This window comes from Haliotis rubra, unplaced genomic scaffold, assembly GCF_003918875.1.
Source record: "Haliotis rubra isolate DU_JTF1 unplaced genomic scaffold, ASM391887v1 Scf499, whole genome shotgun sequence".
Lineage (NCBI taxonomy): Eukaryota > Metazoa > Mollusca > Gastropoda > Lepetellida > Haliotidae > Haliotis > Haliotis rubra.
Window position 1 is genome coordinate 670,679 of NW_025767189.1, and position 14,169 is coordinate 684,847.

Below are 14,169 nucleotides of genomic sequence, written 5' to 3' on the forward strand. Positions count from 1 at the left end.
GGTAACTATTGATATGAATGTGGCTATTCCTGATGTGTACATGTATAACACCCTGGAGTGCCGTCTGAACACAACATCTCATCACGATGAAATTTCACATCTTGCATGAGTAGCATTAAGCGAAAAGAAGCAAAAGTGAGTGAGAATAAAATGAGAACTTGCAATCAATAATGCAACTGAACTAATCGCTCACTTAAAATGCCTCTGGAATATTGTCTCAATAAACCGACAAAAGGCAAAGTCTAAGTATGTCATGTTGGGCGAATCAAAATGTGTCGTTTTTCGACTGTGGAATAGTACTGTCAAAAGGGTAGGGATGCAAAAAGACTTTGGTTTGGAAGACCTGAAAACAACTCATACACAACACCTTCTCATGACATTAATTACGCAACGTACATATAATTAAAATGTCTTCATTTTATTAACGGAAACTCTGTACATTACCGTTAAGGCGAATGTCAACACTTGCCATTAAACACGACGTTATGCAGCTCGAATAAAATCAAGGCGTCCTGTGGACACACACAGGCAAATATATGGCTATGTTTGTCTAATAATCTTAACTACGACGTTTAACCCCATTTCACCTTATCTCACACAAACGAACACCATTCTGTTTCTTGCCTTATATGTGGCATAGTAATAATACAAGAATATATTCAACACACGACATGGTTATTTGATACGTATAAGTCTTATACTGACCAGCAATCTGGCGCAGGCGTCTTGGTTCTTGAGGGCACATAAGTGAAGAGCTGTGACACCGTCTTCACCTCTTTGGTTCACGTTCAGGACGTCGTGTTTTAGCAACGCCTGTGGAGGCAATGTCAGTGTTCATTCCATACATTAAAACAAACACAATAGCACACAGTCCGTGGCTTATTTCCTCAGTTTAACAGGACGGCTTCAAAATCATTTTGAGCTTTCGGAGGCATATTTTGCGAAAAAAAACTGTTGAACTTAACGTTACGTTCATAAAGTAATGATAAAAACTGAAAAATGCGTGTGGGTTCATGAAAGTTTCATATTTTGCTAAGTCTTCATGAATGGAACTCACTTTCCTGAACCTTGTGATTACTTTAGATGGTGGTCATGTGCAAGTTGTATACCGTTTTAGGAGTTGCATTCAAGATGATCTGACGTCACGCTACTAGAAAAAGGTCCTCATCAACCAATGAAACAGTGATGCTGGGATAATGGTCTCATATATCTGCCGCAGCAGCCAGTGGACTCACCTCCAGCGACTTGTAGAGTCCTCCATCTGCCGCTACATGCATCGGAGGCATAGACTTGCTGTTCATGATGGTGGTGTCGGCTCCAGCATCCACCAGGAAGTCAATACTTTCCACCTGCTCAATCTCCACGGCGAGATGTAGGGCTGTGTTGCCGGAGTTGTCCTTAATGTTGAGGTCTGAAGAATATAGTCGTTGTTTTGTTTACCATTAATGGTCATGACAAAATGTCAACTGTTTATATGTTCCAGTGAGTGTGTAAGATGACTGAAATTATGTTTGTTGGTTGGTTGGTTGATTAACGCGGCACTCAGCAATATTTCAACTACATGTCTGTAAATACTCGAGTCTGGACCAAACAATCCATGATGACCTTCAATCTACACAATTGGGATACGATGACATGTGTCAACCAAGTCAGCGAGCCTGACCACCCGATGACGTTAGTCGCCTCTTACGACAGACTTGGTTGCTGATCACTAATTCTAACCCGGGTCTAAAATTGACACTAAAATTGAGACAAGGTCAAATCTAAAATAGCTTTAAAAATTTGGCTGTTTATTTTCTTTGATTCTAGACCAGGGCGATGTTATTAAGCCCGTTTTATAATCATATAATGTTTGGTCAATTTTGTCAAATGAATGGACAGGCTTTCAGCCAAATTGTAGAATGTTTGAAATACTTAGGCGTTAAGTAAGCTACCCCTGCAATGGGTGTATTCCACACGGTGAATCTAACATACATAACGCTATTTTAAGATATGATGAGTAAGTGAGTTTTGTTTTACGCCACTTTTAGCAATATTCCAGCAATTCCACGGCATGGAACGCAAGAAATGCACTTCAAACATTTTACCTATGTAGGGAATCGAACCCGGGTTTTCGGCGTGACGAGCAATGCTTTAACCACTAGACTACCCCACCGCCCCGACGAGTGCTTTAACGTCGATTGACGTGTTTAGTCATATCATTACTTATCAACAAACTTTGGGACGAATGCCTGAATAGATACAGGTCTTCGACACAGTGAACGAATCTAGGTTTGTGCTAATGAACCTAAAAACATCATCAGGAATAACCGAGATTCGAACACATGATCACAAGTTTCTTGCACGCCAAAGCAAATTGTGTGGCCTTTACAGTAATGACCTAATAAGTGTAATGAAGATATGCCCTCGTATCAAGCATGTTGTATTAAGATATTTTGCAGTCCGACATTGCTGTCCTCCGTGTTTATCTGATAGATATATCAACGTGGATGATTACGGTAAGTAGAATCTAAATCACATTATTTCCAGACAACGACACAGTGCGACTGCAGTGCCACTCATTAAACGGTTTTATATCACGTACATACATCCATAACAGTAAACTATCAGCTGCGATCAGTGTCAACCATGTACATCAGAATGTAATCTTACCTCCTCCATGTTTCTTTATGAAGTCTAGTATCTGTATGCGACCTTTGATCGCCGCCTGGTGGATGGGGGCTCTCCCTTTGGAGTCCTGTACACTGAGTCTAGATGAGTCTAGATTGTAGATTCGTTCAAACTCCTTGATGTTACCGCTACTGGCAACCTGAAACAGATATTGACAACTGAGTCACAATCCTCCTTTTAATAATAATAATAAATAATAATGTGGGTATTTATATAGCGCTACATCCAGGTACTAATACCCGCTCATGTAGCTACAATACTGTAGGAGAAAAGAAAATAGGTAAAACTATTTACAGAGAGACAATTGAACATAGAAAGTCTAGTAATGGGCAAGACGAAAAAAGTGGGTTTTTTAGAGACGATTTAAATGTGTCCAAAGATTCAGCATTCTTGATGTGAGTGGGCAAGTTGTTCCAGAGACTGGCGGCTGCGTGTTGGAATGATCTTTTCCCATAGGGTGAGAGTCGAACTTTAGGAATGACAAGTAGCTGGTGATTTTGGGATCGTAATGGTCGGGTTGGAATGTACTGACACAGAAGACTGGAGAGGTATTCAGGTGTTTGTCCATGTAGAGCTTTGAAAGTGATATATAGAATCTTGAAGTTAATCCGGAATTTGACAGGCAACCAGTGTAGAGACATCAGAGAAGGTGTGATGAGAAGAATAACTTTGGATTTTTCAAAAGAATTTCATCCTGAGTATATACTCATGAAAACAGCATAATGAATTTTGTAAATATTTTTTGACCGAGACTGGACACATTTCTGAGAGTTTCTGCACAAATGGGTTTCCAGAACTAAACCTGGGCGTGTTATAGGTAGGTGATAATCAACCCGATCCTGGTTAATGAGGTTTCATATCAAGCACTTAGCATTGTTCACTTTTCGACGTGTTATTAATAATTATGTGTGTGTTATTTTGCATGTGTGTATGTGACAATACTAAGTACATTTCAAATGTAATGAAACACATATGGTTTGGTGCATACCAATACACACAACGATACCATGTCGCTGCATCATTTAGTATGGAGCGTCTATTCTCATATGCAGATGTACATACACTTCTGGGATAGATGTATTATATATGATAACAAAAGGTTAAACTGAATCATATTGGAACAATAGTATTATGCACTGAAGATACAAGACGGTATCTTCATTATTGTAGCATACACATAGTAATGAGTAATGAAAAATTCATACCTTATTTCAATATATCAGGTCGGAAAATGAGACATGAATGTTTAACCATCTTCCCACCTTCATCTTTCATCATAACGTACCAGGTCTAAATCGTTTTAAATATTTTGATGATGTCTTTCATATCCCAAAATTAAGACTTTGTTCAGGTTCGTAAATAACTTCTGAATTCAAGTAAAAAGCTTTCATAAGACATCCTCCAGCATCTGTGGCAAAATGTAATTCTATTTGTACCATATGTGTATATTTTCATGTGAACAAATCACACGGCAGCTTGCATATGTTCGTGATGGGCGCCACTAGTGGAACACGATACGCCCGCCATTGCCAAACGCGTATAATTACTGTTTTATACAGAACAATAAACACAAGCTTATGCTGTTTACAGTGGACCCTGTGTTTAGCAAGGATTTCTTATGAATATATAGAAAGGCTTTTGTTGGTTTTATTCATAGATCCAATATCTTGAACTTCTCTGTAAGTCCGAATGAAAACAAAAAAACAACACATTGCTACTTTCTCAAATGCTCTTATGACATCCGCACAAGTCCAAAACAAAAGCAATATCTGACGTTTTTACAGAATGTATATTAAATGGATATTCCACATTCAACATAAGCTATAGGATTTGGTGTCCGGAAAGTACCATATACAAATAAGTCATGCCACCTCTCTGCTGATACTCCAATAATATGGATTAAAAAACAAGTGGACTAAGTATATAATCCTGACTAAAACTAAAATGAAACCAGGGGCATGGGGTAGCCTAATGATTAAAACGTCCGCTCGTGACGCTAAAGACCCGGGTTCGATTCCCCACATGGGTTCACTGGTGTCCCCCGCCGTGATATTGCTGGACTGACTGACTGACTGAGTGTGGTTTTACGCCGTTTTTAGCAATATTCCAGCAATATCACCGCGGGGGACACCAGAAATGGGTTTCACAAATTGTAGCCATGTGGGGAATCGAACCCGGGCCTTCGGCGTGACGAGCGAACGCTTTAACCACTAGGCTACCCCACCGCCCGATATTGCTGGAATATTGCTAAAAGCGGCGTAAACCATACTCACTCACTCCCCCCAAAATGAAAACCAGGAGTAGTGTAAGGATACAGCGTCTTACACTGACATTAGAGACCGATAACAAACACTGCTATTATTCCCCATTTTATAAATATTAGAATCTATGGTAAAAAATGTCACATGATATCTCCGTTCTTATAAACAGAAATTTCTGTGTTATTCTTTCAAAATGCATACATGATCTGTGGTAGAGTATTCTCCTCCGAAGACAAAATGTTGTTTTATATCGCAAATTTGCCCATTGAAGAATTCAGGTACAATTCTAGTGTATATGGTGATATTCTCCTGTGGTTGTCGGGTTTTGACCGTCCACCGTGTGACGTTAGGAAATAATTAATGCTTCGGTCCTCGCATCAGGAAAAACACAGCGTGTTAAACATCGCTAATAAAGGCCACGCCAAAGGCTTAGGAACCGTACCATGTCAATAACTCCACGATTTGTTCCTGTCGACGTTTTTCAGATAATGAATAGCCGAATGAAGTGCTCTGTCAGTGATAAATGACTAAAGAATACGACGGTTGACTGATAAGTTCAAAGCCTTACGGAGAAATAATAGCATAGTAATACTATAACTGAAACATTTTGTTGTGGACATTACATGATATCCCAGAGATATGTGCACGTAATCTTGAGTCAACTGTGCGAACCTTTCCGCAATAAAATATACAGGGGGTGGATGTGATCTTTGAAAAATAAACAAACTCGGCCAAGTACGGGAAGATGGTTGTTTGGACTCATATATTATCCATATAATCAATCGTTACAAGAACTAGCTAAGTCATTATCAATCAGCTCTCGTATATCCGTTACAGCTAATTGGTTTTCATGAGAAATATTTTGACAGTCAGTGTTTGGTTTGTTACATCCTGATATCACGTCAATATCGACCATGTTTCTTTCTACAGGAAATACGTCTGATTTCTTTCAAAACTGTTGACGAACCAGTCGCTTCTACTGTCAGTCTTCAACTTTTATAGTTTGAGTTACATGTCTATTCTTGTGTATATGTTTCTCATTAGACAAGACAATGTGTCCATGCAACCACGTGCAGCATTGATCCCACGATCATGGCAAGTGGTACGCATTATTAGTTTCACCTCGGACCGCAACAAATGACATTGTAATAGTGTTGATAACGGTACCACTTCACAATCCATTGTTGCATGTTTGATGTCCACTTCACACAGCTACGGTTCTGAGTAAGGTGTGTAACAACATGTCCGGTACCTGGATCACCTTAAAGGCTGAGGTCAGCTTCAATCAAACATCGCTAAATGTTGCATAAACTGCGCAGATTATATTTGTCGGAACAATCGTGGCGTTGCCCTGCAATTACGGAAATCAGCAGACACAAATAACAACTTGTTGCCCGATGCTATCCTTTTCAGAGAGTTTTCACAGCTTCTTAATGGATCGGATGGTGCCTTGTAGACTTAGTTGATAGCCTGTCGTAGTACGCCGATGATGTAGATCATTGCTCATGATGTTAATCACTGGTTTGTTTGGTCCTCGATCACCCGTGAAGATCCGGTTAGAATATTGATCTTCAGTAACCCATGCTTGTTGTAAGAGGCGATTAACGGGATCGGATGGTCAGACTCGCTGACATGGTTGACACATGTCATAGGTTCCCATTTGCGCAGATCGATGCTCATGCTGTTGATCACTGGATTGTCTGGTCCAGACTCGATTATTTACAGACCGCCGCCATATGGGTGTAATATTGCCGAGTGCGGCGTAAAACTAAACTCACTCACTCACTTGGTTCTCGATTGTTTATCGGTCGTCATATGATGGTATTATTACTAAATAATGCAATCGGCAAGCCATAGCATGATGTTCAGCAATCCATTTACATAGTTATCACCATCATCTTCCCTTTACGCACTAAGGAATCTGTTTCGGTAGAAAATCGAGACTTATTATTATCTGGCTCTGACTTTTCTATCAACGTTATGTGAAAAGTATAAAACCACCTTACAATTAAATAATTATGTTGTTATAATAACGCTGTATATGATACATATAACGGAATGGCATTTGGTCCACAAATATGTATCAGTACAAAAAATACCACAACGATAGAAACCGTGTTGTACTAAGGAACTTCATTGTCCACATATGTTCCAATATACACGTCCGTACAATGTTATCATACCACTATAAGCAAAACGCCCATACAGAACGTTTTTTGTTGGATTCGCACCCTGTTCAGATATAAACATACTACACCTACATGGCACCTTGGTAAGATTACAATTACCTTTAGGGTTAGCACCCTGCTAAGATTTTAAGTAAGAGAAAAACATATGGAACCTAAGTTGGCACCCTGGTAAGGGACACTTATAAGGCACCAATATAAAACACTTCTGGGATTGGTATCCAGGCAATATAAAAGCACCGGCCACCTGCGGAAAAGGCACCATGGTAAAATGAAACATAAGGAAACCACAGATCATACGTGATTGGCTGGTACTATCGTAAGCTTAAAACACATGACAACTTTGTTGGAACCCTGGGCTCCTACAAAACGTACGTGTGACTTTGGAATCCTGTAGAGATAAAAAAAAGATGCAAAATAACATATGCTATAGCTATACACGGAAACTGCTTGTTAGGTAAGTACCCGGGTATGAAAACATATTTTGCACCGCGGACAGAAATTACTGTTGGGATTGGCAAGTCTGGAATCTAGTAAGCATGTCAATACCTGGTATTCTCCTTAGTGATAAACACATACGGGCACCTACGGAAATTACGAGTAGACTCAGCTTCCTGTTAAGATAAACGAATACGGTCACCTATTGACAGTACGTGTAGAGTCAGTACCCTGGTATAATAAACGCATACGGCCACTTGCAGAAAGTACTTGTAGACTCAGTAACCTTGCAAGAAAAACGGAATAAGATCAACTACAGAAATTACGTGAAGAGTCAGTACCAGGGTAAGAAAAACGCATGAGGTCACCTACAGGAATTACGTGTAGAGTCAGTACCAGGGTAAGATAAACGCATGAGGTCACCTACAGGAATTACGTGTAGTGCCAGTACCAGGGTAAGATAAACGCATGAGGTCACCCACAGGAATTACGTGTAGAATGCGCACCCTTGTATTATAATCGCATACGGACACCTACAGAGATTAGGTGTCAAATGTGTATCCTGGCACGATAAACGCATGGTCACCTTTAGAAATACTTGTAGACTCAGTACCCTGGTAAACTAAACGCATACGGTCACGTACAGAAAGTACTTGTAGAGTCAGTACTTTGGTTAGATAAACGCATGAGGTCACCCACAGAAATTGGTTGTAGAGTCAGTACCAGGGTAAGATAAACACATACGGTCACCCACTGAAAGTAATTGTAACGTAGAGGCAGTACCCTGGTACAATAAACGCATACGGCCACTTACAGAAAGTACTTGTAGACTCAGTAACCTTGCAAGAAAAACGGAATAAGATCAACACAGAAATTACGTGTAGAGCCAGTACCAGGGTAAAATAAACGCATACGGTCACCTACAGAAAGTTCGTGTAGAGTCAGTACTTTGGTTAGATAAATGCATGAGGTCACCCACAAATATTAGTTGTAGAGTCAGTACCCGGGTAAGATAAACGCATACGGTCACCTACAGAAATTACTTGTGGGCACAGTACCCTCCTAAGGAATGCGCATAAGTTCTCCTATAGAAATTACTAGCAGAGTACTTACACTCGTAACATAAATGCATACGGTCACCTACAGAAATTGTAGCGCCACTGGTGAAAATATATACCTTGCAGGTCATTCAATTAAATAAACAAACGAAATTATGAGAAAAAGATAGTACACTTACTTCCAATGCCGTGATTGTGGCGAGGGATGTTTGACTCCCGAACTGAGAGCTATTGTCCTTCCCATCGACCACCAGACCATGTCCTGTGGCCATCATATAGCTAGGTCTCCTACACTGACCACACGTCGGTTTGGGGGTAGGTAGGGACTCCAGGGGGTGGGGACTCACATCTGCTAGACGATGTTCTAATCCTAACCATCGTCTCCCAGTTTTCAATAATTCAGCTGTGAACGGCATGCTGTCTAGATCACAATCTGCCTAAAGTTGAAGTCCCAAGGCACACTGCCCTCAGAATGATGCTCTTTAACGTCGTGATACAATTTTATGTTACACTGATAATAAGGCAGTTATTCCGTAGCGATCACGTATCAATCAGAAGTTCCAGAGCTGAGTGATAACTCCGTACAACGAAACGATGTCTGATGATATGTGATCTTACTTTGATCAGTTCCAGCTGAAAGCTTCGATATCCCAAAAAATGTTTACGTCATCCTCCATGGTTCTTCCTCTGGCGCACCCTCCGGTAAAACGATTGTGCCACCAAGCAAACACATTGGTATTGGTTGTATAAGTCATGTGATCAAACGAATAGCTAAATAACGGGAAATCGATACTCAACACCAATCCACTAATACAAATCAATGTTCTAGATCATACGGTGATGAAAACTCGTCGATTAAGGACATACATTGTCGCTATCTACTGACAGGAACGGCACACAATAAATACAACAAAGGTAATACCTAATGTTTGACAAGTTGTTTGGTGTTAGTCTCCGGCAGCGCAAACGCGTGTACTAAATGCACCACTGATTCTGTTAACCCGTACTTGTCCATCGTGATTGCTGGTGTTTATTTCGATTTGGATTATCAACATCTGGCTGGCAGTTTGCTTAATTAATAGACTACTTTCATGAGACATTGGAGGGACGTTATATGGTATTGGGGATAATATATAGATTCTAGAAAACAGAAAATCAATCAGGCAAGCACTTATTGGGTTTCAGTCCGTCGGTACACATTAATTGTTTGGTTACGTGGTCAGTCCATTCCTTGTGTAAACCGCAGTCGGTTTCATCAAATTTGAAAGGTCCAACATACGAGCGTATTCGCCATCTGTTTTAGAGGTAACTAAACAAAACGTACACAAATTTTTATCTCGTACAAACGTTTCCACTGAAAATTAACGGAATAGTTTTAACACTTTACCCGTATGTCTCAGCTAGTCTAGGTGTTTCCTAATGATGAAAATATATACAGTACTAAATAAGCCTCATTCGATTTCAAAAAATATTAAAGGCCTACATACGAGCGTATTTGCCATCCTTATAAGAGGCTACTCAGGCCACGATATAATATAATGTACACAGTTTTTTATCACGTAAAAGGTTTCCACTGAAAACTAACAGAATCGTTTTAACACTTTTACACTTTGCCTCAGCTAGTCTTGGTGTTTCCTAATGAAGAAAATATAGAAAACTAAATAAGCCTCATTCAATTTCACCACCTATTAAAGGCTTACATACGAGCGTATTTGCCATCCTTATAAGAGGCTACTCATGCCACGATAAAATATAATGTACACAGTTTTTTATCACGTAAAAGGTTTCCACTGAAAACTAACAGAATCGTTTTAACACTTTTACACTTTGCCTCAGCTAGTCTTGGTGTTTCCTAATGAAGAAAATATAGAAAACTAAATAAGCCTCATTCAATTTCACCGAATATTAAAGGCTTACATACGAGCGTATTCCCCATCCGTTTTAGAGGCTACTCAGAAAATTAACGGAATAGTTTCAACACCATTAACCGTTTAGGTGTTTCCTAAAGATGAAAGTAAATATAAAACTCAATAAGTACATACATGTATGTCTGATTACCCACAGGCGTTGTAAATGTCTATGTCACTTCATAATGCTACACTTGGAAAAAGCAGTTACATCAGAAATGTACTGAGATATGAGAAAACAGCTCATTATTCACACAGGCTTCAGTGCTTAAAAAAATAAAGGGACTTGAATATTTCATTGGAGCGATATTCTGTTTCAGAAATAATTGGCGCCAGAGCCTCAACACGTAGACAGTCCTGTTAATGATAAAATGCGTACAATACCGTGGCTTTATTAAGATGTCAAAAGAACCCAATAACGTGTTTCACATAAATTATAAGCAGAGTAGTTTCATGATGCTGCCTGTAAACACATTTATAATGAAAAGGATATGTGGTTAAAGCGAAGACTCGAGTTCGATCGCTCACATATGTAAACTTAAGCCAAACCTGGTATTCTCCTTCGTGATATTGATTGCTTCAGTATTGCTCACCCCCTAACGAAAAATAAATGAATACAACGCATACAAACACATCATAAACTGAGAGTGAAGTTTTGGCCTCAAATGCAGACCGGCGTCTTATGAGTGGGGTTACAATAGAATTTCTGAGGACCTTGATAGGATTCGAACAGCGCACCTTGGTATCCGAGATGCCTTGTCCACATGCCCAAAGAGGTTAATCCCCATTAGCAAACTGACAGGATGTTATCTGTGGGTGACTCAACGCTTTAGGTGCAACACAATGTTCTGGTGACAGCAACACGCTCTCAAGTCATAAGAGTGAGTGAGTGAGTTTAGTTTTACGCCGCACTCAGCAATATTCCAGCTATATGGCGGCGGTCTGTAAATAATCGAGTCTGGACCAGACAATCCAGTGATCAACAGCATGATCAAATCATAAGAAGTCATAGAAAGAGTTGTTTGACTCATTAAATTGTTGTTTTATAATTTGTTTATTTATTCTAAGCATTTACACGGGTTTGCATGACAGCGTGTATAAGAGAATAGAGCATGGCAATTTGACCAAACCATATTGAAGTAGTCTGTATTACAATTAATGACATATACTTTGGTAGGTAGGTATACTTTGCTAAATTACAATTTCAGTGAGCTCCTTCTGTATAAACTGGAATGTTGGTGGGTATATATTCTTCCTAAATTTGAAAATCATTCGTTTTGGCAGGACAATTACAAGGGTTAAGGGATTGAAATGGTATTCCACATTTAAATGCACGATCATTTTGAAAAAGAACATTTGTCATAACCCACTCAAATATCGCTTTATCATTTCCTCTCTGTGGTCAAAGTGGTAATGGGTTGCAAGTCGATAGGTAATTGTCATTTGATGTATCCTAGTAGCGGGTGTTATTCTAAAAGCAATTAATAAGCAGATAAAATCACTGGGATGCCGTAACATATCCGATAATGAGATTTTCAAACTGGCTTGCAGATGAAGTCCATGACGTCACAGGTGATGTATAACATCTACCAAACCACAGTCTAGAAAACCACTTGTTCATGCCAAAGGAAATAGAAAGGTAATACCACAGAAGATGTAAAATAGAATTGCAAATGCTTTGTTATATAAACGATGTAAAGCCATGTTTACAGCTCTTGTCGTTTGACATTTGAAACGATTTACTTCATAGCCTACAACAGCTGGTAAGGTGACACTACTTGGGATATCAGATCAATGATGGATTTTAACTTGAAGGTTTATTTACAACTATCGACCAGTTTCTTATCCCTTAAACAACCACTATTTTGGACATGATGATGTCAACACTTGTTTATAGTTCAAGGTGTCACTCTTGTCTCGGTTACAAATGGAGGTTCTGTACTTCACAAGCTTTGACACTCCAGGTACATAATGCGTACCGCGCATTAACCATCATCTACCAGGAGGACCCAGCTGAAACCTCCACACAATGGCTTGTTTTACGGATCTTCCATTGTCTTCAGTTTGATTTGTATTTGATTTGTCAGCGCCATATCCGCACTCTTGGGTAAACGTCGAACCTGAGGTTTTGACATCCAAAAGCCTCCTGACCAAACCTACCCCGAAACTCTGGCACTGAGTTTATCCTCAGCAATATTTCAAGAGTTAAGTTTAACCGCCTTCCCGGCAGCTCTCTGATCATCCTAATTCTAACACCAGGATTCACCGTCAACATTTCACCTTGCACATGTGACATTCTGAACACTAACCACTGTCATATTACTGACTACTCATGACCAGGTTCTCTGTCTACCAATTTCAAATTTTAAATCATTTTATTCTCAAAAAGAACCACCCACGGTGGTACAAGAGAAAGGTTTTCTTTACATAACGATAATTAGTACTTTACAAGAAGTCGGTTATAGCGGTACAAATGATTGGCGACATTAAGACATTTTGGTTGAAAACAATTATGAACCACAACCAAACGACTCTGCCAACCATACATATGTACAAAGAAAACACGCACCACCACACTGATCTTTCTGCAGTAGACAACAACACGTTATAATAATTAAGAAATTTAAACAAGATCAGTTAACTCGATATCTGATATTACATAACGAAAAATACATCGACACAAATACAAAGTTGGTGCTCGTATTACGTTTCGAGTATCATAGCTGTCATTCAGCTGGTAAATGAAAATATGTCGTTCTGGGTACCTGTACTGGACTGGATCCCTCACTCCCACACTGACACACACGCGCACACGCTAACACGTGCTTATTCGCGTAGGACAAAATTTCTAAACGCTTGATGCACTTTTGTCAGGGGCGTAGCTACCATTATAGACGAAGTAAATGTGTGTATTGAGAAATTTTTCATACTTTATGGATAACAGGTTCTGTATTATATCATGATCGGTATAGATTCTTGACAAGTATCGTACTTTCCTTATTATATATCAACTCAAAATTAAGTATCGTACTTTCCTTATTATATATCAACTCAAAATATGTCCAGAGAGAGAGAGAGAGAGAGAGAGAGAGAGAGAGAGAGAGAGAGAGATTGTTAGATCACGACAAATCAACACATACGTGTGGTACATCTAATAGCATAAGCCACACTCTGCTAAACATCGCTAAAATTCTGTATCAGATTAAATTCATCAACATTAAGTAGGATTTTAAATTGCCCATTTTTTAATCACTATTAAAATGGGATGTGATGATATTTGTACAAGTGCATTACTGTGATGAATCTAAAGCGAACATAATGGCCCCTTGTGTGATGTTAGATTTATTTAACTAGAAACATATTAGCGCCGTGCGTGGAAACACATCACAATGATAGCATGCTACAGCCACGCCCTGTTCAATCCACCGAGACTACTTTGTTCGTTTCATTTTTCATTACGTTGTTTACATAGTTTACCATATGATGTAGAATCGAAACACAATAATAACAAATTGCGAAACAGTTTTTAAGCGGTCACAAAATAATGAAATGAATATTATTGAATACCTTATTTAAGCTTAAAGCAAAATATTCCGACAACAGAAACACCCAAGTGAACCCGAAAACAACGGTTGCATCCATCTGTTCT

At 39.2% G+C, this 14,169-nt stretch overlaps 1 protein-coding gene across 3 annotated transcripts in view; it reads right to left on the reverse strand.

Moving 5' to 3' along the window:
- LOC124291649 (transient receptor potential cation channel subfamily A member 1-like) overlaps positions 1-14,169 on the reverse strand; it is a 43,697-nt gene that overhangs the window by 19,826 nt on the left and 9,702 nt on the right. For 2 of the 3 annotated variants that reach the window (XM_046728701.1, XM_046728700.1), the window contains exons 2-4: positions 2,653-2,809; positions 1,236-1,411; positions 706-813 (exon numbers count right to left, since the gene is read on the reverse strand). In XM_046728701.1, coding sequence (XP_046584657.1) covers positions 706-813; positions 1,236-1,411; positions 2,653-2,809 — 441 coding nt within the window. Of the gene's footprint in view, positions 1-705; positions 814-1,235; positions 1,412-2,652; positions 2,810-8,792; positions 9,290-14,169 lie in introns of those variants that run through there. The other variant, XM_046728699.1, reaches the window with a different exon arrangement.